The sequence below is a fragment of the Pelobates fuscus genome, chromosome 1 (genome assembly GCF_036172605.1).
Source record: "Pelobates fuscus isolate aPelFus1 chromosome 1, aPelFus1.pri, whole genome shotgun sequence".
NCBI lineage: Eukaryota > Metazoa > Chordata > Amphibia > Anura > Pelobatidae > Pelobates > Pelobates fuscus.
The window spans coordinates 106003964-106031329 of record NC_086317.1 but is presented as its reverse complement, the minus strand read 5'-3'; the positions used below and the strand labels follow the sequence as shown (position 1 = coordinate 106031329).

The 27366-nt window shown below is 37.4% G+C and overlaps 1 protein-coding gene across 1 annotated transcript in view; it reads right to left on the bottom strand.

Annotated features, from left to right (window-relative positions):
* The window catches only part of NME7 (NME/NM23 family member 7), a 252898-nt gene that overhangs the window by 85690 nt on the left and 139842 nt on the right, over positions 1-27366 (bottom strand). Inside the window, exons 8-9 of the mRNA XM_063450152.1 lie at positions 6755-6819; positions 2856-2924 (exon numbers count right to left, since the gene is read on the bottom strand). Of these exons, the coding sequence (XP_063306222.1) occupies positions 2856-2924; positions 6755-6819 (134 nt within the window). The remainder of the gene's footprint in view (positions 1-2855; positions 2925-6754; positions 6820-27366) is intronic.

Here is a 27366-nt window from a genome sequence, read left to right as displayed (position 1 = left end):
CCGACCCATGGAGCTTTTGGGGGGTCTCCGCAGGTGTTTGGGGGTCGGTTGCAGTATTTTGGTGTATTTTAAACCGCGTTTTTCCCGTTTGGTGCTCGGAGCTACAGACTGCTGCGTCCATTAATTTCGGCAGTTTGGCTGTGCCCCGGGCATTTTGGATTTTTAAAGGGAAGAATGGCTATTTTGACCCACCAGGATGCCCTGATGCTGTGGGCACAAATGGCAACATTGTGTGGAATTTGCTCCTTTCCTTGTTAAATAAGAGTGATCATCAACAGGTTTTATAATTACTTTACCAAGATCGCGACCAAGATTTATTTAAAAAGTTATTTTGTTTTGATCCCCTAGCATGTGGAACAGTGGTTAAACACGCAGAGGTTTCACCCCAACTCTGACAAGTGGTAGAAACCGTAAAGGCTCGACAGTAGCTCTATGCCAGGATGAGGTGCTGGTCCTTCACTACACAGATAAGAAAGATGTGTACATGCTGTATACAATGTACAACGAAAGTACAGTGCAAGTGTCTGTCAGAGAAAGAACTGCGCAGCTAGAAAAAAAATGAAGTGCATTGTAGAGTACAGCAAGTATACTGGAGGAGAAGAATTGGCTGACCACTGCATATTGCCCTATCTGGTCAAAAAGTAGGTGCTGTTACAAGAAAAGTGCCATCTATTTGAGCCAGGTTACCATTTTCAATTCCTATGTGATATATTAAAAAGAAGCCATAGGGACACCATGCCCATTTCTAAATTTTAAGTTTAAACGTTTGCCCAATATTTTATTTACCCAGTACCCTAGTCCAAACTCTTTGGAATTAGAGGATGCTGAGAGACTTTGTGGCAAGCACCTTCTTTCCCGAATCCCCCCCTCCCCACACACACACCCTGTAAAATATCGCACCACTGAAAGTGTTGTATTGGCTACAAAAAAAGGAGCTTGAAAGGACTCTAATGTTTACTGCCCTTCCTACCCATCTCTTCCTGCCCTCTGCATAATAGACTGTTCAGAGTTTACCATACAGAGCTGAACTACTGAATCATTCTGTATGTGACTTTATTAGTTTTCAGGATTATTCTGGATTCCTGATTACTCTTTGTTAGCTGCATGTACCAACTTATTGGCTTGTTATGCCGAATACTCTGACTTCTGGAACTTTCTGACCTTAACCTGTCCCTTTTTACGTTAAGCCCAGTTATTATAAAGTGGCTACACCAAACAACTCAAAATACTACATTGACAATACTTGGTAAAATGGTATGCCATCATGGGGACAATTTTCTTTCCTTCTGGTGTGCTATGTTCTCTCAAAGGTGACATAGGCCTAGAAAATCACTTTGTCAATATTACAAGTTGAAAAGGGCATCGAATATATTATATTATATAATATATTGCCATGTGCCTTACCAAAAAAAACCCCTGAAAAAACAGTAAATGGGGTACTGTTATATTCTTGAGACAATGTAATATAAAAATATTGAGGCTTTGGGTGCGGAGCCTACCAAAGCAGACAGTCGCATGGCCTCAGAGCTCCGGGCTATAACAGCGATAATTACCCGATATCAACACTCTGAGACAAGCCAATTACATCCCAGGGAGACCCCAAGACTCGAAAAACAAAAAAACAAAAGCCTGATAAGCCCCGGTTGGGCATGAACATCGGTGAGTTATGGTGGCAGGCCCAGGTCCCCCTTGGACACAAGATGGTATCTCTCCACATTGGCTGCTCAGACTTTTATGACGGGACGAGCAGAGGGGGAATACTTATCTGCACCGACGCTGCCACCACGGCAGACTAAGATATGGCTGCATATATTTGGAACCCCAGACCTTCCTCAGATTAGGGTGACTAAATACGTGTGAATTTCTCAAGTATTTTCGCTTAATTCATCGATAAATCATATCTGTTTAGAAGAGCTGCAGCCTTTTGCTTCTTCTCTGCTTGGTTGCCTTTGTGTTATTTTCCTTGATTTTATTATTTTATCATATTTTATTGTATTTGCCTGGCATCCTGTTCTTCAATTCCAGTGAGGACCTTACCAAAGAATCCAGGGTGGGGATATCACCTGTGTCCTATTCATTGAGTGGTCAGCCTGCTCAATAAATTATGAGTAAGAGTTACCTTCTTTATACTCCTGGTTTAATATACACAGAGAGCACTATTTTTCCTTTTGGTTCTCATTACTGCCATACTGCTACGAAACCTGACTACTACATCTACTCATATATCCTAGAAGTGGGGATCAGACAACTCGACGCCTTTTACACTAGAGTTGGTATTAACTCTGGTAAATGTGAGTACATCTAATTTTGTTTATTACTCAGTTAAGTTGATTGGGATATACTGTATCATTGGATTCTTCCTCTGCTTTTTTTTTATATGTTCACACGAACTGCAAGCCACTTCTGACTCAAGATTTTGCACAAGAAGAATATCTTCCGTGGCCTGGCCTGTTTCCTTGCAAGTTGCAGTTTATATTTATTCTGTGGACTTTTTTTTTAAATCTTTTTATCTGCAATTTCCTATATTATTTTTTTTTAATACAATTTTTATAGTTTTTATTAGTACAAATATATAATTGGAGCTAGCTTTCTCCTTTTTTCTATATACTATCTATTTGTGGGGTTTGTGAGGGAGTCCCATTAACCGAGATGAGCTGTCCTTTCTTTGTTTGTTGTAGCCCGAGAGTGCTGATCCATTGTTCTCTTTCCTTTATATTCTTCACAAAATGCTGTCTAAGGATGGATGGGTGTTGCAGCTCTGCACACATACCTCAGTTATTGGATAATCAGATAGATATCCCTAAACAATTCACATTATAGAAATAAATGATAAATAAGAACGAATAGCTACTTACATTATAATCAGCTACAACTCCTTTGTAAATTTCAAAAAATTCTTCAGCATTGGCCTTTTCCATAGTAAACTGAAATACAGTCAAGTTAAGATGTGATTAAATATGGTGACATATTCTAACACTGGTACTCCATCTTTTCAAATAAAATATTTATATTTTAAATCAATAGTTTAAATTATTCAACAGGGAATTACAAAAAAATAAATTCTCCAGAAGTTTAAGTAGTAATGTATTTTTACTAAATATCCTGGTATTCTTTAAACTGTGTTCGCATATACAATTATAAGAAAAGCTCAAACTGAAAGTGGGTGACACTTAAAGTGGCATAGAAGGTAATGGGTGCTCTTAAGGGAAAAATCCGTTCCCACACAGGATAGATCCCCCAGAGGAAGGCTGTGACGAGACCAATCTCGCCACTGTGCATTGGAGGAGCCTGGTTGCCTGCCTGCTGCCTTTTGACTATGGACTGGCATTTAAATACTTTATTTTCCTATGCAGAAAGGTCTATTCATGTATTTCTGCTCTGGCATTCGGTAGATTCTCGGATTTACTGAATTAACTCATTTAACCCAGATAGCTATGCCATGGAGCCTATTTGTGTAATAAAAGACTTTGGCTCCATGGCAATTGAACTGTATGTGTGTGGTCTGAGAGCCATTCAGTAATAATGTGCGCTCAGACCTAAGGTATCTGGGGATATGTTGCATGTCTGTATTTTTAATAATAAATGTAACCTTGTGTATTTTATTGTATTTTACTGTCTTTTTACTGCCATGTGCTTAATGGAGTTTTGCCTCTGTCCTTGGAGATAATTGGATTACTTCCAAATTATCTCCAGGATAGAAGACTCTGTGGAACTGGTTTTGGGCAGAAAAGACATGCTTTCTTTGGTCACAAAGGACTTCGATCTATCTTTTGAACCAATGGACCAATGTGGATGATTTTGACATATGTTCGACATATTTGGAGTATGCTGATTCTGCATACTTTTAAAGTTATGAATAATGGAGAAAAACTGTATTTCTCTGCCTGTGATAATTACATTAACCATTGTGTAAGGTAATTGTATCACAGGCAGAGGGGAGGAATTTGTGTGGGAGTGTCTGAGTGTATTGTACGTGTTTATTGGTTGTTTTCCAAAACCCTGTGGGTGGTACTAATGTGTATATAAGAACAATAAACCCACAGCTCTGTCTGTTCCTGCTTGACCCTCAAAACGGAGCCTTGTCTCGTTCTTGGGGGGATTTATTGTATGCTGTTCTAGTTTGACTGCTAGGAGTGTAAACCTATTCATATGGTTTTTCCTATTCGGCTGTTTACAGCATTCGTATGGTTCCGGTTTGCCTGCTTACGGCATTCATATGCTTCTCCGGTTCGGTGGATTGGTGTCTACAGTAGCTGCCTGTATATCTGGAAGGGAATATCTCCTAAACGGCTTTTAACCCCTTTTATGCCTGGGGGTGCCGTTACAAAGGCTTAAGGTCCGAAACGTCTGGGTTTTCAGTTCTCCTGCTCCTGGTTAGTGTATGTAGATAAATTAGCACTTTATTGCTACTCTTAGTGGTTTTGGTACTATTGGTGATGTATTATATTATGCACTGTGTATGCACTTTTTTTCTGCTGAAGCTACTTGTCATATTACTTTAATGCATGAATAAACTTTTTCTATGTGCAAATTTTGGTGTCCCTTGGGTTTATTGTTCTATTCTTTAAACTGTGATCCAGTACGCAAATGGTGCAATTAAATAGCGAACTGGAATAAAACTGCAGTCCCCAGACAGGGACTGCAAAAGAAGGGTATAAATACCCAGAGTTTTGTTATGAATAGATAAAGGAATGGAAGATCCCTGCAAATATGGAAATTCCAGGGGTGGGAAAGATACCCTTCTTAAACCGGCACTGTCACGTTCAACTTACCTTTCTCCTATCGCTTACTCGTCTCTCCCTGTGTCAGAAACTGTTCTTCTTTTCATTATTTCTTTAAAACATAGGACAAAGTAGTCCCTCATGTGTTTTTCCTATGCATGACTTTCTTTGACCCAAGGAGGGGCTTAGTTCAGCTCCATTTCCTGTGTCAGAGAAAGTACTCACCCTTCTCCTTGACACAGGAAATTGAGCTGACCTAAGCTCCTCCTTTGGTAAGAGTCAAGCATAGGAAAAATACATAAGACAAAGTAGTCCCTACTTTATCTTATGCTTTAAAGAAAACTAGATAAGAAATAAAGAAAACAAGAACAGAAAGGGAAGAGGAAACAATAGGAAAGCTGTAAGTTTGGCATGACAGTGCCACTTTAAGCCTGTTATTGAAAGTTAATTAAGCTAGGACTTTTCCTCAACTTTTCCAGGTTTTCTACTCTCATAGTATGTTCTATTTAATATACATGTGAAGGTATATTGAAAGATATCAGTGTTACAATGTAACTTGTGTTAATTATGAAAAGAAATGGTTTGGAAATAACAAAGTGCCACTTATACTTATAGCCCTATAACTTGCAAAAAAAAAGCTAAGAACATGTTAACATTGGGTATTTCTAAACTCAGGACACAATTTAGAAACTTTTTATCACGGGTGTTTTTTGGCGGTTGAAGATGTGTAACAGATTTTGGGGGTCAAAGTTAGAAAAAGTGTGTTTTTTAAAAAAAAAAAACATTCATCATATTTTATAATTTTTTTTATAGTAAATTACATGATATGATGAAAATAATGGTAAGTTTAGAAAGGCGAGAAAAACGGTATATAATATACAGTTAATGAAACTTAAAGGGACACTATAGTTAACAGAGCAACTACAGCTTAATGTAGTTGTTCTGATGAGTATAGTAAGCCCCTGCGGGCTTTTTGTTGTAAACACTGTCTTTTCAGAGAAAAGGCAGTGTTTACATTGCCCATAGGGACACCTCCAAGTGGCCACTCCTCAGATGGCCACTGGAGGTGCTTCCTGGCTCAGTGGTGCCATTCAGTGTCTCCACGCGCTGCATGGGGATGCTGAATTTTCCTCATAGAGATGCATTGATTCAATGCATCTCTATGAGGAGGTGCTGATTGGCCAAAACTGTGTTTGGCCCCGCCCCCTTGCTGATTTTAGCCAATTATTATTATTTTATTATTTATATAGCGCCAGCAAAATTCCGTAGCGCTGTACAATGGGATTCAATGCTTTCCCTGTGGGAAAGCATTGGGTTGGCTAAAAATCGACAATGCTGATGATGTCACCTAGGGGGCAGGGCCAGCGGCATTCGAAATAAGGTAAGTTTTATTAACTTTTAAGGGGGCTAAGGGGGGGAGGGGGAAAGCCATCTAAATGGTGGGTTAAGCACTACAGGGTCAGGAATACATGTTTGTGTTCCTGACCCTATAATGATCCTTTAATGTAGTGATTCAGGTTTAAAAACCTGAAAATTTTAAACATTGCCTTTCCTGCATAGACAATGTTCGGTATCTTCATTCTCTGCGTGCAAACACTGAATTTTACCCATAGATATGGATTGATCTGATGTACCTCTAAGAGTGAATATCAATTGGTGCAACAAGGCAACTGGTATACATATGCACACTAGTCCTCTAATAATTCCTTACAGAGAAGCATTAAACTGGCTGAGATCATAATGATCTCTGCCAGGGGAGAAGCGGCAGCTGCAAAAGGCTACTAATAACTATTTATTTTACTCAAATAAGGGTGGCCCTAAATCTTAATAGAAAGGAACACACTAACAGTAAGAATACGTGTTCGTAGTCTTAAAGTTAGAGTCTTCCTTTAAATTACTAAGTGCAAACAGTGCTTTTTCCAGCAAACATACAGCAACAACATTATTTTAATATATGCAATAGTAATAAGCAAGGATGCTTCTATACTTAATCCTAAATGCATTATTTAAACATGATTTTTCTATAAACTTACCATTTGCATTGCGGAGATATCAAAACCTGCACTCAGAATCTCATTTAGTATTTTTCCTGTTAGACCTGAAATAATGAAATAATTAAATTAATCCAAAGAGAAAAACAAATAAGTGAAACTAATTATAGAATAAGCGGATTATTCACTAAAGTCTGAATTGGCGGTTACATCCAACGCGTTTCGTCAATGACTTCTGACGAAACGCGTTGGATTGAGTATTGAAAAGGACTTTTATTTACTATTTTGTTTTACTATTGTATTTGTATTTTTTATTTATATATATTTTTTCAGCACTTTATATGGTGCGATCAGCCAGCGTTCCACCTTCAGCATAGATCCATCTTGTCATCTTGGTCCACTTGTTAGTGGAAATATGCTTGCTGATTGCGACCTGAATGTAAGTGTAATCAGTGCAATAAATGTATAATATTTTAAACAGTATTATTCTTTGTATATTTCTCTTTCTATCCATTTGAGGATCTCATATTTGAAGAGAATTTTCGTTCCTACAAACAGACACCCTTAAAGGGAGATAAGCGCAGACCATCAATACCTTTTGTAAGTTCTCTACCTCCTGGATATTATTTTTCTTTTCATACATACTTCACCATATATTATTTATTACCCTTTAGATCTGCTCAAGATCATGTCCAGTTATAAAGGTTGTATCCTCTTTTCTGTACGTTGCTACTATATGTGCTATCCCACCATTTTAGCTTATGTTGCTTTTTAAGCCATATTAGCTAATTCACTTCTTTATTGTATTTATTGCTGAGTGAGTGAGGCACACTCTTGGTGATAGCACATTTTCTATTTTGGAGTTACGTTATAGTACAATTTTTATATATTACCACAAAATATATAGCACTTTTAGTTTACATGAGATATGGAAAGGAAAGCGAGAAAGCAATTTTTAGGTGGATGAAATTCAAAGGGGGTGAGATAAGAGAGCAAATTATATATAAACAAAAGATAATAAGCACACAATTTTACAGGTAATATATAATAGTGTTAGATAAATTATATTCTTTCGTCAAAATGGGTGCGTTTATTTTAAAGGAAAATTATAATTTTATTTAAGTGGTAAGCCCTTTCTTTATGCTCCTCTCTAGGTTGGCATTCAGTGTCTAAACCTCTATATCCTTAGCTACAGTTCTTACATATGCTTTAATGGCCAGAACTGGCAACAAGGGATAAATGAATATTTATTATGGAAGTCACTGGCTCAGGTCAACCTCTTAAATTCCCCTGCTTGGAGATCACTTAGTAGATCTCAGCTTTTGACATTATGAAGAATTATGTCAAGGAATACATTAAAAGAGGGATGGAGGCCCCCCCTTTTTAAGTGAGAATGTATGTGATTTTCCCTTTCTTTAGAGGAACTTTTGTGTTGTGTAGAAGTTTTTTGTGTTGATCCTGTGAGGAGAGCTGAGAATGAGATACGGAGTAAATGAGAAAGATAGAATTCTGAAGTGTATCTCTATAAATATACAGGGTTTGAATACCCCATTTAAATGGAAACTTCTATATGAGTTACTCAGAAAGGAACGGATAGATATTGCCATAACACAAGAGACTCACTGGAAAAGGGAAGAGAAAATTAGATGGAGATATGAGATGTATGAAGAAGTTATACAAGCATCTCTTGAGAGGAAAAAAAAAAAAGAGAGGAGTTGCTATAATCTTCTCAAAATGGCTTAATAAAGAGATAATATACACAGAGGTAGATAACGAAGGAAGATATCAAATCCGAGTTTGTAAGATAGACATCAAATACACTTTTGTAAACCTCTATCTGCCAAATATATCACCACCAACAAAGTATCTAAAAAAAGATAATGGATAGAGTAGAAAAAGTTAAAATGGGAATGTTAGTTATTACAAGGGAATTTAATTGTGTCCCGTACTGTATTAGATAAAAAAAAAAAACTAAAGATAACAGAAAAATAAGTAATCAATTAAAGAAACAATCTAGCATTTTAAGAAATATTATCAGAGAGAACTTGTTGGATATATGCCGAGTCTATCACGTAAAAGAAAACAAATTTACACATCGTTCTAGAGTACACCATTCGTTATCTAGAATTTATCTGGTTTTGGGAGAGAATAGTTTAGTAGAACAAATCCAGAAAATTATAATAAAGGAGAATCCATGGGCGGATCATGGCTATAATTTGTTTGATATAAAAGATTAAAAAAATATAAACCTTTTAATACTTGGCGTGTGGATGATGATATCCTCTCCAGAATGGAAGATTAAAAATATATTAGAAACTTACTAGAACTGTATGTCAAAGAAAATAAAACTGAAGGAATGTCTTATGCAATGATCTGGTGTGCTTTTAAAGCTCTAGTAAGAGGATATTTGATAAAACTTAAAAGTAAAATTCAAAGAGAAAAAGGAGCCTCGAGGGAAGAGCTATGTATAGAACATTATACGTTATCTAAAAATAATAAAAAAAACATTTAACTAGTGAAACAATAAAACAATTAAATTATCTTAAAGATAAAATTAACAAAATAGAAATTGAATGAATGAATAAAAATTTAGAAAAAAATTAAATGAATTTTTACCATGAGAACAACAAAATAACGAAATGGTTAAATAATAAGCTTAAAAGGAAAGGAGGGAAAAACAGGATAACATCAAAAAAGATCAGACAATATACAGAAACCCAGAAACTATAGCCAAAACTTTTCAAACCTATTATGAAGAGCTATATAATATACCAAAACAACCTGAGGTACATCATATATCCAAAAATTTAAAGGACATAGAATTTCCTAAAATAACACAGGAACAAAACAACATCATGAATGTTCCTCTTTCTAAAGCAGAATTTAATCAGGTCATTGAAAAATTTGAAAATTTAAAAACCCCTGGCCCAGATGGTCTGACTAATAGATTTTATAAGGTTTATAGGGATATATTATCGGCACATCTAGTAAATGCTTTTAATGAGAGTGTGGAAAATGGTTTCGGGCCACAAGAAATTTTATATGCTAATATATTACTGATCTTAAAAAGGGATAAGGACCCTCAAGAACTTGAGAATTACCAATCTAATAAATGTAGATTCTACGCTGTTTTTGTCAGTTTTGTCAGACAGGGAAAAATACTTTATCCTAGCTTGGTTCATGAACACCAGATTGGTTTTGTTCCCACTAGACAGTCAAGCACTAATTCAAGACATCTGATTAATATATTGGATTGGGGAGAGCGATTGGGGAATCCCATTCTAACCCGGTCATTAGATGCAGAAAAGGCTTTTGACAGGGTCAGATTGGGATATATGTTTGGGGTGCTGGATTCTATGTGTTTTGGTGGTTGGATGAGGGCAGTAATTAAAACTATATATCAAGAACCAATGGCTAGGGTGGTGGGAATAGATCTATGTTCCGATTCTTTTTTGTTAGGTAATGGCACCCACCAATGTTGCCCTCTTTCACCAATGCTATATATACCATCTATGGAGTCTCGAGCAATAAGAATAAGGGCAAATACTGGTATTAAGGGGATTACAACAGCCTCTAAAGAACTGAAGTTGTGTATGTATGCTGACGACACTATAATGACCCTGACCGATCCAATTGTTTCTGTTGCGCATTTGATAGATAAGATGATAACACTATAACGCTAATGTCCCTGTCCCTCATTCTTTAGGTCTGACCCAGGTTAAAAATCCGTTGTTAACTCCCCTCTTTCCAGCCCCAAGTCTCCCTTGGCGATGGCTAGGTCTCCTCTTTTTGCGACGTCATGCCGATGGTGGAAACAAATGCATGTGCAGCAAGCACCTTGCGAACAATAAAGCTTCCACATTGGAAAGCATTAAATCAATGCTTTTTTATGGGTAATTCAAAGACGTTAAGACATCCTCGTGCAAAGCTTGTTCAACATCGTTTCACAAAGTTAAACTCTGTTACGGAGAAGGAGGCGTTTCACATTGCAGGTTTAAGGTACAGGGACACTTCACCCAGACCACTTCAACGAGATGAAGTCGTCTGGGTGCCTATTGTGTCCCTTTAACTATTTTTAGGAATTAGTTAATATATTTACAACAGTATCTACAACAATGAAGTTCACATTGAGATAAGAAAAGTACCGAGGTGTTATTTATACACACAGTGCCTTGCACAGCATAAAACATGTTCACAGTGGGATATAAATAAATCTCAGCACTCAGTAAACTCTTTGATTTCCTGTACACTGTATTACAGACAATATTTTATTTTACATTCCACCCAACTTTACAGCACTTTAAAAATGATTAAACTTATATACATGATTTCAATTTTCTTTTATTTCATTATTTTAATTTCAGAATTTCTTGTCAAAATGTAAAATGCAGAACTATTTAGAAAAAAAACAATTTTAAGCAGTCTTTAATAAAATTATGTATTTGAGAGATTTTTGTACTTTGTATCAAGTCTGCATCCTTGTCAACAGTACGTTATAATGCTACTATATACCATGGAAAAGAGAGCAATTTTCAAGTATTTGCAGTGGTGCATACATCTTTACACCTAGAGTTTATGTTCTTCTACATGCATATATAGTAGTCAGTGATAGATATACGGAAAATAGTGACTTTTATATTAGTTGCAGTAAAACATGTACACTAATAGTTACTGGAGTGTGATAAAAAGCAAATTACCTTTTCAACACATTATTTTTTAGTTCTGGTAAATTATATTAGTTGATGATTTAATGTTTTAAAATGCTTTTCTTTTATAAACAATATTTATTGGGACTCTGCAAATTATGTTTTGCGGATTACGAGATGTATTTAAGGTGGCCTGTTTATAGTGGCATCCATTTTCTTTCTGTGGTATTTGCGTTTTTTCCTACATCGGTGGTTTTACAATTTAACAGACCAAATAACACCAATATCTAAGAAGAAATCAGTATCTGGTGAATCACGTCACACTTAACCATACATTAGATTGCATTTTTGATCTCCCAGGAGGTCTCCAATAAAACAGGGACTATATACCTAAATCAATTTTACGGAGAGTTTTTAGAGAGCCCTATTAAGCAGAGTGGGAAGTGGTCAAAAACATGCCCTCTACGCCAACTCATTTTTTATGTTACTGAGAACCAGTCACAGATTTCCTCTGTGTGTACAGGGGATCTGGGGGAGGGCAGGGTTAGTGTAGTGCACAGCTATTTAAATTTTATTAAAGGGACGGCAATGTTTACATTGCAGAGTTTATGGCCTCTAATGGATGCCATACTTAAGCCACCAGAGGTACTTGCGCAGAATTAGATGAGAGCTCATAGAGACGGATTGGTGCAGAGTGGCATTTTGCCACACATTTGCATTAGCCTCACAATGCGTCCCTATGAGAAAACATTGGATTGGTTGAGATCATCAATCTTGATGGGAGGCAGGCCAGACGCATACAGAGCAGCATAGCGTGGGGGTTGACTGGTCACCTAAATAGTTACTAGGACACTATAGCGTTAGGAATACACATTTACATTCATAATGCTATATTGTTCCTTGAATATCTACAGTAGACAGCTATATTGTTCCTTTAATATCTCAAGTATTGTATTCTACTGCAGCCATGAAAGGGCCATTTCTTGTTAGCTAGACAGTTCGCACATGCTTAGTGAGGATTTCAAGCTTATTTACCTTTCATTTTTATGCTTAATGGGACATGTAAAGGGGTCATAGAATTAGGAGGAGATTTTACTCTGTACTTTCTATCATTCCGGTTTACTTATGTGCAGTTTTTTTCAATATTTTAGAAAATGCACTGAAACTCATTACAATGGACCTAATAGAATTTATTTTTCCCCATGCTATTTTCTGAGGGTATAACTAGTGGTAGGTGGTGGTTTTTAACCGGCAGTAATATGTGCAATGAAATGCTGCTGTCAGAATTAGTTCATAAAACACAGCACCTTCCATATGGAAGACAGATCTTGAGCATAACACAACTTTTGAAGGTATTAAAGTTGATAGGTTTCTTTTCAGAATATGAACTTTTTAGTAGACTATTTTTTATGGACACCACATGATTCTCTGGCATATTCAGATGGCTACCAAATGTTTAGTTTTGGATATAGGAACTGGCTATGACTGCATGTTAAATTCTTGAAATTTGTAAATGAGCTGTTTGTGTGTTTACATTACTGCCATAGTGATAACTTCACTGGCCGCTCATATTGCTACTAGAGGTGCTTTCTGGGGCAGTGCTGCACAGTGAGCAATACTGCCATTCAGTGTCTCCACCCTCTGTATGCAGACACTGAACTTTCCTCATAGATTCAATTCATCTCTCTGAGGAGATGCTAATTTGCCAGGGCTGTGTTTGACTTGTGCTGGCTCTGCCCCTGATCTGCCTTCTTCACAGTCTCAGCCAATCCTATAGGAAAGCATTGTGATTGGCACACAGAATCACTTCTGAAGATGTCAGGCATGCAGGCAGATCAGGGGCATAGACAGCAGCTGCAGACTTGAATAGAAGTAAGAGTTTACTATATTTAGGGTGGCAAGGGGGTGCCTAGGTGTGTTTTTTAACACCACATTGTTAAAAATACATGTTGGGGTTCCTGACCCTATAGTGTTCCTTTAACCCCTTAGTGACTAGACCACTTTTCAATTTTCTTACCGTTTGGGACCAGGGCTGTTTTTTTTTTTTGCACTGTTTGTGTTTAGCTGTAATTTTCCTCTTACTCATTTACTGTACCCACACATATTATATACTGTTTTTCTCGCCATTAAATGGTCTTTCTAAAGATACCATTATTTTCATCATATCATATAATTTACTCTAAATTTTTTTTATCAAATATGGTGAAAAAATTAAAAAAAAAAACACACTTTGACCCCCAAAATTTATTTTGCATCTACAACCGCCAAAAAACAGATGTGCTAAACAGTTTCTAAAGTTTGTCCTGAGTTTAGAAAAACATGTTCTTAGCTATTTTTTTGGAAAGTTATAGGGCAATAAGTACAAGTAGCACTTTGCTATTTCCAAACCATTTTACATTTTTTCAAAATTAAGTCACATTGTAACACTGATATCTGTCAAAAATCCCTGAATAACCCTTCACATGTATATATTTTTTTTTAAAGAAGACAACCTAAGGTATTAAACTTGGGGTATTTTGACTCTTTTCATGCAACCATTTTACCACCAATCTATGCCAAATTAAAAAAAAATAATTGGTGATTTTTTTGACACACCTAGCAATTTCAGAATACATGTACGGAGAACATTAAGGGTTACTGCCAAAGAACACCCCAATATGTGTTCAGCAACATCTCCTAAGTACAGTGATACTACCCATGTACAGGTGTGTGTCGGGTTCTCTGGGGGCTAAAAGACCTTATTTGGAGGGTTTTCCAACTTGGAATTTTCACAGCTGGTCATCATGCATCCATGTCCTATTTGGGACATTTTTGAAGCCGGCCAATGTAATTTACCCCCATCAAACCATATATTTTTGAAAAATAGACACCCTAGGATATTTTAAATGGTGGTATTTTAACACTTCCCATGCACTAATTCTACCACCAGTCTTTGTCAAACTTTTAGGTACCGTATATACTCGAGTATAAGACGAGTTTTTCAGCACATTTTTTGTGCTGAAAAACCCCCACTCGTCTTATACTCGAGTTATTGTCTGTATTATGGCAATTTACATTGCCATAATACAGACAAGGACCGGGGGCTGGCAGGAAGCTGTAACTTACCTTCACCGCAGCTCCTGTCAGCTCCCTTCTCTCTTCTCCGGTGCGTGCAGCTCCCAGGTCAGCTCCCTCTGCAACTCTCGCGAGAGCCGCGGGGTCAGAGCGTTGCCACGGGTTACCGTGGCAACGCTCCGCGCGGCCGCGAGAGTTGCAGAAGGAGCTGACCTGGGAGCTGCACGCACCGGAGAAGAGAGAAGGGAGCTGACAGGAGCTGCGGTGAAGGTAAGTTACAGCTTCCTGACAGCCCCCTCCTACAGCCCATCCACTGGACCACCAGGGAGTGAGAGCCCCCCTCCCTGGCCAGCTAACAAGAAGGGAGGGGGGACGAAAAAATAAAAAAATATTAATAAAAAATAATAATAATAAAATAAGACTTTATTATAATAAAATAAGACTTATTGGGAAATGTTTGGGTGTTTTTTTTTTTTCTCCCTAGCCTGAGCAAATAGTTCTCCCCAGGCCTGAGCAAATCACCTTTGCTTCTATATCCTTAGTCTCCCCTCATAGCATCACACTCCGGTATGCAGGTATACACAAACAACCACACAAGTTATTGTCCAGTTGTTTTATTTGAATTTTAGCGCAATATTGCCAGGCACAAAGTTTGTCTAGACTTATGTTTACACCGCAATGTCTTTGTTCCATTTGTTTATAGTAATTACTGTTTTTTTTGAGAGATGGATAACTTGGATTTTATTTTTTTCCCCCTCTGACCCTGTTAGTGATTTTTAATTTTAACCCTTCGAGTGCTGGGTGTAAGTTGGGCACATCTGTGGCACTCAAGTGTTAACTCTAGTTCCCCCTAACCTTAAGATTAGACTGTTGCTTATGCATGATGTACATTATCGTCTCATGACTGGAGTTTTCCTTTGTTTTATAGTACCTGTATTCCTTGTATTTTTCAAAAGCTATTTTGTAAAGAGATGTATTTCTCCATTGAAAATAAACAATAAACTGAACAATCAAAATAATAATAATTTAATAATAATAAAAAAATGCCCACCCCGCCACCAATGCTCTGCATCACACACACACTGTACTGCATTCATTATATACACACTGCATTCATTATACACACACACTGTAAATACATATTCAATTAATATAATTTTTTTAGGATCTAATTTAATTTAGAAATTTACCAGTAGCTGCTGCATTTCCCACCCTAGTCTTATACTCGAGTCAATACGTTTTCCCAGTTTTTTGGGGTAAAATTAGGGGCCTCGGCTTATATTCGGGTCGGCTTATACTCGAGTATATACGGTAGTCATTTTTCTCTCACATTGTACTTTAGGCATGGATCCTCAGTTTCTGTTATGTGTTACTGACAAAGAACACCCCAATATGTGTTCAGCAACATCTCCAGAGTACAACAGTGCCAATGTACAGGTTTTATAGGTTCTTGCAAACTTACAGGGGTCAAATGTAGGGCTTACCCCTTTTCCATGTTTGCACATTGAAATTTGCTGGGCCTATGTTGCCTTTGAGACCGTATAGCAGCCCAGGAATGACAATTAACCCCATCATGGCATACCATTTGTAAAAGTAGACAACCCAGGGTATTCAAAATAGGGTATGTCTAGTCTTTTGTAGTAGCTACTTAGTCACAAATTCTGGCCAAAGGTAGCGTTTTTATTTGTTTTTTTGCATTTTTTTTTTTACACAAAAACTGCAGTTTTACTGGTGATTTTATCGTCGTGACAATTTTTACTGTTTGAAACACTCATATTTGTGTTCAGCGAAGTTTCCCGAGTATAACAATACCCCCTATGTAAAAGGTTTTATGGTGTTTTGGAAAGTTACAGGATCAATATAGGGATTGCCCAATTCAGTTTGCCAGATTGGTTTGCTGGGTCTGTTTGGGCTTTTTGAGACCATATGGTAGCCCAGGAATGTGAAATAAACACACATCATGGCATACAATTTTCAAATGTAGACGACCCAGGGTATTAAAAATAGGGTATTTCCAGTCTTTTGTAGTAGCCATTTATTCACAAACGCTGGGCAAATTTAGCGTTTTTATTAGTTTTTTCATAATTTTTTTTCGATTTATATTATATATATATACACACACACACATATATATATACACACACACACACATACACTTATTTCCTATTTACCTATGTATAATATATTATAATTAAACTTACTGGTGATACCTTACAAGGTTGAAACAATCGTCTGGGGTTGCTGTATCTCTCATGCAAAGGGAACTTGCTGGCATTTCGGATCTGTACTGCCCTTACGTGTGGGACCAGTCTGATATGCTTAAGATATGTTGTCTCTGTAATGGCACTGGATGAGCTAAAACTAGCTTGAGATCTGAGCGGAGACCCACCGAAGGGCAGGCTAATTGAGCCATTATTATATAGCGAACATCATTTTACATAATATGAATAAGTGTTGATGAAGCAAAACACATCATGCCATTTTCAAACTCAGCCTTGGAATAAAATTATTCAGTGACTAGGTTCAGTGGAATTCTGTTCTATTTTCCATTTTTCAGACTCTTTCTCTCTGACGCTACATTACACTATATTTGTACATTTTCTAATTAATTTCCTGCTTGTCAGGATTCTGCCCACTGTTAACCTCTGGGAGCACTTCAGATGCTGCCTGCTCAGTTGGTTCTTCTTCTCATAGCTTTGTTATCTCTAATAGCTGTGCAGAATTCTATTTTGCCAATTACAATTGTATTACAACCAAACCTCATGCAATAAAAGCTGAATTCACCTTAGGCTCGTTGTCATATGCTGGTTTCTTGCCCTCTAGCAAGCCATGAATTGTTTTCATTGATCCTGTAACTGACCAGGCTTATTCCATGATGCATCGGTGTTCTGATATTTGTGACCAGACTATACTTGCATATGGCTGTCCCTTGACCATGACTTCATTCCGATTATCTCACTGAGGTGCTTATGTATGTTATATCCAACCATTCTAAGGCTCATTATTACTTTCTATTCCGCTCTTCCTGTATTCAGTATTATTGCACCATTTGGAGGATTTAAGAATGCTCTATATAGTGCATGGTGGATCAGAACAGTTCTTGTCACAAGTAATGACTAGAAGTAGACATCAGTAATGAAAGCAACTCCACAAATTGATTCACTAAACCAATGATGGACTTAGTGGTCTCAAGTTGTGATATTCCTTAGATAAAATCCAAGAGTAGGGGGCCGGGGCCTGACCGCTGAACAAAGCAGACCTCAGACACTGCAGCTCCTGCAAAAACCTGCAAATATTGCTAAATATCAGCAGATAAAAGCTACTAATCGACACATATCGCTCATTAGGCGGTCAGGTACAAAACAGTGCCCATGAAGACACCAAACAAGTGGACTTTCACAAGAGAAATGCCCGATCAGAAGGTGCAGCCACAGGCTCTGGGCGGGAGAGGCGGCAGATCTCCCATATCAGAGCTGACTGGCTACTGATAATATCGAGCAGATGTCCTGCTGAATGCTACTCTGAGCTTACCTGCATCCACTCCTGCGGGCTGCTGGGCCTGACACCGGGACTCTCATGGCAAAAAATAGTCTGGCTCCAACAGGGAATTGGCTAGCTCCAAAGATGAGTTGAGGACTTTCCCACTCCTGGCAAGTTGTTCCAACTGCACCCGCAACAGACTCAGAAGTTTTCTGTCTTTTTGTCTTGCATGAGTGGGACTCACAAATGAAGGGTCTTAGGGGCCTCCGAGGGGTCACTCATATTTATAGTTACTCCTGATGCATATACCCTATTTTTGTTTAATCTGTTTTCTTTCTGTTTTTATATGCACTGTGCTTTCCATATGTATACTTAATCCTCCTCATGTATAGACAGTATCGCTGATAGCCAGTATATATTGTTCTGAGAAGTTTGCCTCGCATGATTATACCTTTGTATTACTCAGCATCTGAACGCACATACTAATGGATAGGTTACTGTATTGCGATAAATGTTTAATCTCTATAACATGAGCAGCACTATTGCCATTCATGCTATATCCATGCCTATTTGTTATAACATACTACCTGTCAGTTGTACACTATGCTGTGTCACATACATTTGTTTGACTGCACACTGCAGTATTATGCTTACCATAATTAATAAAAAAAATTCTGACCTTCCTAAGCATAGATATATATCATCTAACTCATTGCTACTAAGCTGATCTTTTGAAGTAAACTAATGGCCCTAGCCTGTTTCCTACTATCACGACACTCAGTTATTCTACCTACCTTACTATACACCACGTCTTGCACGTTTAGCCTTTTACTTTTTTTTTTTAACTGTTGTGACCTACAATTATACGTGTATGCGTAGCCTGTCTATATCTACAGCTAAAATGTGCCACTACTTTAATGCCCCATATGTGAAAAACCATGTTATTTTTGTGCTTACATACGCTGTTGTGGCATTGTAAGATGTTTTGTTACCTCATGCACAACAAAAAAAATAATTAAAAAAAAAATCAAAAAAAAAAATCCAAGAGTAGTTACCTTGGACATTCATTAAAAATATCTATACTCATATCAGGGTCATTTGTGTGTTAAGCATACGTTTCTTGTTTGAAGATATCCCTTTAAATACAAGGCAAAATTCAAGCAACAAATTAATCTTAGCAGTACTTGACACTGACATGTTCCTTATATGAAATAATATGAAAGTCAAAATAGAATAGTCTGAGACAAGTCAAGGTCTGGGATACAGCATGAGACAAGTACAATAAGACAGGCCAAAAAGTCAAGGATTATAGAAAGAACCAGGAACCAGAACCAGGAAAGGTTAAAGGATCTTAACATGTATAGCTTGGAGGAAAGACGAGACAGGGGGAGATATGATAGTCCTATTTTCTTATTAATTTTCAAAAGTAACTTAATAGATAAACTCCAGCTTACACTGGTGAATAACTCAAATTTTAAACGATGAGACCGGATATGTGTACCATAACCACTGAATCACTGCGAGAATAACCGCCACCTGAGGTTAAAAGTGTAAATAGTAAGTGTGTCTATTGAATAATCAATAGTAATAGCAGGACTCTGTGGAGATAGTTATTAAGGCAATATGAGTTCACAAAAAATAGCAATATTGTGTAACAAATGTCTCAGCTTTTTTGTATCTTTTCTTCCCATATGTGGGCAAGAAAAATGAAACAATAGCTGAATAAAATTAATCTAGTAAAGGTTTAACCACATATGTTTAACCAGTACACTGAAAAAATAAATGAATTTTGGGAAAGATATGTATTATCCCACTGTAGTAGAAAAACTGTGTCGATTATATGTGCAGCCGACAGATTGCTTCAAGTAAAAACATTTTTTATTAGCAATAAATCACTGTCTATTTTCTTATTACCCTCGTCTATTCAACACACAGAGCTTCATTTGCATTTGCTGTAGACTTAGTTGATGGCACATTAGATAATTCACACACAAGGACAGGGATATGCGGTTATAAACAGACTAAGATGACAAAGGTATTGTAAATCTAGCAAAAAATCAGAGAGAGTGGAGTAGAGAATCCACCTGCGTAAAACCGGAACAAAGACGGGGTGACTTTGATAAAATTCTACGCCAAAGAGAATGTAGATGGATTTACAAACTGAACACCCTGAACCCAAGAGGTTTACATGAAGGCTTCTCCTTTTCCCCCTAATATTTGATCTGCAGATAATTGTTTCTTATTTATCCCTGTTCCTTATTCATCCCCTTTTTTGTACTCTTTTCCCCTTGTAATCAGTCCATCTTTACACCTATATCCATCCATTCATTATATTCATCTCTTTAATTGGCCTTTCTACCTAGTATAGTGATCTTTTCCAGTATACATTTTATGGTAACAACCTTTAACCTGGCATTTGAATATAAGGTCCTCTTTTTCTGTCACTGCTTAATGTAAATCTTAACTTTTTAGCTATTATAACTTTTTCTCAACTCACATTATTCCACATTCTCTTTATGGTTGATAAACCTTGTGAGTTACAAACTCATTCAAGTATCAAAATAAAAGTAAGTTTTTGCTACAATTATGGAATCCTTAAGCTACCATGTTACTTAAAATGAATGTAACACCCGTTTTTTTTTTTCGGGCTGGAATTGATATTAATTTATTTTCAACAATACTCCTTCTTAAATTCCAATAATATATTCATTTATTTTATAGTTTAATTATATTTTGTTTTTACAAACTTTGTTCTGTTCTAACAAAATCTTCTCTTTCGTTTAGCAGTGACCAAGTTTGATCCCTCTCCCCTCCCTTACTTACCTCCTCTCTCGGCTCTGGACATGGAGACCGGAGTTACCACGCCCACCGTCCCAGATTGGTCCGCCAATCTGCCAATCTTCAGTAATTAGTTTACTTTTTTCTTTTTTACCACTTGGGCTCTTATGACGCTATCCATGCGTCTTAAGATTTAAGATTTGAGGGATTTCGTTAGGCTGCCTTGAAGCAGCAGTCAGTAGTGGTGGATTCAGACCGTTAATTTAGGGCATACTAGGTCCTTATCTCTGGTTTGGTTCCTCCCTTTTATAAGGATAGATTATTCCTTTTCTGTTTATTCTACCTCTTACTACACTATTGGATATTCTATCTACTTACTATCCTATTGGATGTGTTATCCCTATTGTTATATGCATTAGGGATTTTTCTCACCCCTTACCTCTAGTGTTATACAATTATTACTAGGATTTTCTTATCCTTCTGTCCTTTATGTTATAGGGAAGCCTCTCCTTTGTTTTCCAAGATTCCTTAGGACTTAGTACATATGCCCTTTTTCACTTTTCCAGTCATACCGTCTCTTTACTGACGGCACCACAACCACTGACAGATAGATACTTATTATCCCATCTATGCTTTTTTTTCTAGACTTACCTATTCTGTTACCTTTATACTGAGACTTTTTTAAGGTGATTTTACAGTGATTAACTTAAGATTAATACTATTTACTTACCTTTATCTCATTCTCATTGAAGGTTCTTTGTAGGTCTAGCCTGCCCAAGTTTTTATCAGTGTTGGCATCCACTTTATCGCGATTTATACACACTATTTTGGTGTATTTAGCATTTTTATTTACCCTATTTATGTGACATTTGACTCTAGGAGGTATAGTTCAGTGGTTTTGTTTTTCCACCTGCTTAATGCAGGTGGATTCTCTACCCCACTCTCTCTGTTTTTTTGCTATTAGTATTTGGGGTTAAGCCCCTTATACCTCCTGTAACCTTTTAGGACAGCGGTGGTGGTCTTCTCCCACCACCTAACCCCCTTTTTCTCCTTTTCCCGTATTGTAAATATTTTCATAGTCTTGGAGTCAGGAACCAGAAAGACAGGAGGAGTAATCTAATATACTGTCTAATCGGTTGCTTGTATTATTTATTTGCAGTCTGTATACTAGATGCATCTATTTATTATCTTTACATGAAATAAGATGCAAGATCCACCAAAATGCTGTAATACTAACACATTTATTTACAAATAAACTAAATAAAGAAAAAGTAATAACACACATCACAAACACAACAGAAAATGGTTATCATCAAATGTGATTTTTTTGGTTTATGATAAATGCCATAGTAAGCAATTTCTAACACTTAAATTACTTCTCTGTCCTTCACGGATGACCTTTATTTCTGGCTAGCCAGTCGTAATGTTAGTATGTCTGAAAAGTACAGCTGCAGTGATTGAGTATATATACACTCCAAAGATGCTGAACTGTAACCACCCAGCAGCTGTTAGGAGGCAAATCCCACATCCCGCATTAAGCTGGCAGGTAGTAAAGGGAGTTGTAGTTATCAAACAATAGGGGGGAGGTTAAGTCTGACAACACTCTCCCTAGAGAGCTCTATTTATGATGACTGTTAATAATGTTAATGACTTTAATGATAGGGCTCTCCTGGAGATTATTAAAAACTACACAAATTTTAAGAAAAGGCAAATTTCAGGAATGGCTTTATGCAGCTCGAATTTATGCTCTCTCTAATCATGGGAAATGGAAAGTACACTCTTGAATTCTATGGTTTTACATATCAGAACATAATAACAATCATCTGTTCCTTAGCAGGTTTTAAAATGAGGTAAATATAACCTCAGATGAAAAACACATGACATATTACACCGTGTCATAATTTATGTAACAGAAATAAAGTGAAAACGGAGAAGCCATGTGTGACAAACTAAGTACACCCAAACTGCTTCCATAGGCATTAAGAGGGTAAGTAGCAGACAGGTGCTGCTAAACAAATGCCCTTAATTAATTGATTATCAGTAAGTGTGACCGCTTCTATAAAAGCCAACGTTTTAGCAGTTTGCTGGTCTGGAGCATTCAGCATTCAGGTGTGTTTTAGCACAATGCCAATTGGGAAAGACCTCAGCAATGATGTTAGAGAAACATTTGTTGCTGTCTATCAAACTGGGAAGGGCTATAAGGTCATTCCCAAGCAATTTAAAAGTCTATCATTCAACAGTGAGAAAGATTATTTAAAATTGGAAAACATTCAAAACAGTTGCTAGTCTACCCAGAAGAGGATGTTCCAACAAATTCACCACAAGGACATAACGTGATATGTTCAGAGAAATTGCAACAACAAAAAAAACAAAACAAGAATTACATCTCAGACTCCACAGGCCTGAAATTAGCCTGTTAAATGTTAAGGTTCATGAAAAAGACTGAACAAGTATGGTCTGTTTGGAAAGGTTGCCAGGAGAAAGATTATTCTCTCTAAAAAGAACATGGCAGCACGGCTTAGGTTTGCAAAGTTGCATTTGAACAAATCACAAGACTCCTTTGGACAGACAAGACTAAAGTGGAAATGTTTGGCCATAATACATAGCGCCACGTTTGGCGAAGAACAAACACAGCCTATCAGCACAAACACCTCATACCAACTGTCAAACACGGTGAGCGAGGATTGATGATTTGGCCTTGTTTTGCAGCCACAGGACCTGGGAACCTTGCTGTCAGTGAGTCGACCATGAACTCCTCTGTATACCAAAGAGCCCATCTGTCCAACAGCTAAAGCTTGGCCGAAATTGGTTCATGCAATAGGACAATAATCCTAAGCACACCATCAAATCTACAACAAAACAAAACAACAACTAAAAAAAGATAAGAATCGTGGTGTTGCAATAGCCCAGACAAAGTCCCTACCTTAACACGATTGAAAAGCTGTGGCAGGAACTTTAAGAGAGTTGTGCATAAACAAATGCCAGAAAACCACAATAAACTGAAGAAACATTGTAAAGAAGAATGGGCCAAAATTATTCCACAACGACTGAAATTCATACAGAAAATGAAAAAGTCAACTTATTGCTCCGAAAGGTGGTTCTACAAGCTATTGAATCATACGGTGTGCTAAGTTTTTCACACATGGCTTCTCCTTTTTGGCTTTATTTTTGTTAAATAAATCATGTGTAATATGTCATCTGTTGTTGGTTGTATTTACTTAATTTAAAGACTTACTAAGTCTAAGGAAAAATGATTATTATTATGTCCTGATATGTTAAACAATAAAATTTAAAGAAGCACTAGAGGGTCAGGAACACAAACATGTATTCCAGACCCTACAAGGTTAAAACCACCATCTAGCCACCCTGGTCCCCAAATGCCTCCCTACATCTAGTCCAGTCTTACTTGTATTCAAGTCTGGAGCTGATTACTTTGTCCCTGGTTCCTTTAGACCTGCCCACTGACTGCTGACATCAGCAGAAGTGGTAACCTGATCCAATCACAATGCTTCACCATAGGATTGGCTGAGACTGACAAAGAGGCAATTCAGGGGCAGAGCCAGCACAATTCAAACACAGCCCTGGCCAATCAGCATCTCCTCATAGAGATTAATTGAATTGTTGAATCTATGAGGAAAGTTCAGTGTCTGCATGCAGAGGGAGGAGACACTGAATGTTCAGATGCATTTTAGGCAGCCATGACCCAGGAAGGATCTCTAACAGTCATCTGAGGAGTGGCCAGTGAAGTTATCACTAGGCTGTAATGTAAACACTGCATTTTCTCTGAAAAGACAGTGCTTACAGCAAAAAGCCTAAAGGTAATGATTCTACTCACCAGAACAAATTCAATAAGCTGTAGTTGTTCTGGTGACTACAGTGTCCCTTTAAAGAGGGCATACTTTCTTTTTCCTGTGACTGTATGTCCTACAAAATGGAAAGAAAAGTGATACATTTTGATTAAAACAATACTTTTTAGTAGAGAATGTTCAATGAGACATATTTAATTTGTACAATCAATCTCAAATACAAGATGCCATTATTTCAGATTAGAATGTTAAATTGTTTCATTATGATCCTAGAATGCCTCTTTTACAGAGTTCCCTATTGTATTATTTATCATATGTCACGATCCTTGCGTCATGCGAATGTTGTAGTAGGTATAGCATTATCAATCTTAGCTTTTGGACTTTGTTACTTAGCAACTGACAGGGCTGATCAATGAGTCTGCTTCGAGAGAAAAAGAAGTAATTTTCCACTGCTTTAGAGAGCAGAAAACTAGAAATGATCTACAACATTTTGAGAAAAAAGGTGAAGGGGATGAAACAAAAAAAGTTATAAATTAACAGAGTTTTACTAGTTAACTTTGGCACACTAGGTTATTATATAAATATGTCAAATGGAAAAGTTAATTACTATAGGGAGCAGGTTGAGAACAACTAAACTAGTGAATTTCAAATCAGGTTAAAGTAACTTCACAATGAAGTATATCTATGAAGAAGTTTAATAAAAATGTTTGCTTAAAGGGACATTCCAAGGTCACTAAAGGAATGCTCCAAGTTATGCTTCCCCCTGGTGGCAGGATGGCCATATTCCATACTAGCTGACACCTCCTCTGAAAGGCTCTTTCATTGTGCTCTCTGAAGGTCCCAAATACCTACCGGCAGCTTTGTTAAGAAAAAAATATGAATTGAGCTACCAGCTGGTAACAGCTCCAGACACATACGTGTATCGGGTATTTCACTAGAGCAACCTCGATAAAAGCAGGTGGGTACACTCCTTACAAGAACACATATTGTCAAATGAAAGCACAGCTCCTTCCTGTGAGTTATGTGTGAGGGGTGGGATATATAACTGAAATTATCTTTTCATATTTCTGCAAAGAGTATGGAGACAGTATCATGATTTTTGAAGTGTCTAACTTTGGCCCCATTGGGTCTCATTTTTAACTTAGTAGATTATAGAACTTCGTGAATCTCACACAAACAGGGACCTTGACAAAGACCCTATTAGGGGTTGAAACGTTGCTGTGTCTCATTTGTTCCAATAAACGTATTTGAAGATATTGGAGTGCCTGGATCCCTTCTCTACTGCACAAACAGGGGCCTGTCAGGTCCAAATGCCTAGATAGTCATTCTTAGCAGATTTGGACCATGCATCTTTAAGACCGTCTGTCCTTCTGTTATAAATGTTACCCTCATACATTAGCACCAGCATGAACGCTTCAGCAATCCTGCTTATTGGAAGAAGGGAGATGTATATGCCTCGCTTGTTATATAGCACCGCAATATGGTTCTCCACCTATATAGGGTGGGGATGGAGCTTGGAGTCAGGTTGAAGGTTGGCTTTACAGGAGGCACGGAGACCTGCAACACTACAGCTTTTCTTACTGCAGCTTTTTAAAGCCACAATTTGGAGAAGCACTTTCCTGTTTTAACATGAAACGGTCACAGACTTACTAACTAGCACAATACGCCAAACTTGGGAAAGCATAGATAAGTTAGGCAATGTTAACACTGAATGGGCCATTTTTCCCAGATGAGGGCACCCATTTTATATTCTTTCTGGAGTATTTGCTTGATACTACAAGCAAGACATAGAAAATAAGATTGCAATGCAGAGCTTGCAAATGTAGCTATGGAGGGTTATTGTTTTGGGTTAATTTTAGGTTAAGGATGTTTGTGCTGGACAAACCATGAAAGAAAAGCCAATAATTAATCATATTGGCTATTTTATGGTTCATTGCTTTCAACAGCATAAACTCGTTTGGCAGGAATCAGTAGCAGCAATCTCTGTTTCTGCACAACAGAAGGTGATATGTCACTGTTTCCCTAGCATGCAAATTACACCAAGAAAGGCTAAAATAAACCTATCAAATGCCGATTACTTTGAATATTGCTGTAAAATCAATAATGAATATAAAATGACAACAAAAAATGAGCAACAAAATAGACCAAGGGCAGCCTTTGCAATTAGACGCTCATACTGGTTAAAAAAATAATGCAAATTCAATTGAATAGCTTGCATCACTTAAAAGCAGGTTGCTGAAGGGGTTTAAACTCCTTCAGTGACTTACCGGAGTCCAGCGCCGATGTCCCTCGGTGCTGGTCCAGGGTCCGCCCACGCTCCTCCCCCGCTGACGCCATCCGGCGGGGGAGACCAATTGTGCAATGCCGCGCACGCGCATTAGACCTTCCCCATAGGAAAGCATTGAAAAGCGACGCTGGAGGTCCTCACATAGCGTGATAGAAACACTGTGCTAGAAACCCGGATGTGCCCTCTAGTAGACAGCCATTAGAGGAGGAGTTAACCCTGCAAGGTAAATATTGCCGTTGCAGGGTTTACAGTTGCAGGGTGAAGGGTAGTGGGAGATGGCACCCAGACCACTCCAATGGGCAGAAGTGGTCTGGATGCCTTTTTGAGAAATTTGTTAAAAGAAGAATCAAAGTTTAAAAAGAACAAAAAGTATAAAAAGCACAAAAGGTTTTCACAGTACAAAAAATACAAATATCAAAAGCCATAGAAATAATGAGCTAATTCTCCCTAAAGACAAGTGTGTGACATCATGATGCCTCATGCGAATAAGATGCAGACATAAAAAAATATATAAAATACAAGTTATTTCCCATAGCCTTGGAAAAAAAGAAAACCACCTCAGGATCAGTGATATCTGTAAAACCAGGAAATTACTGAAATTTT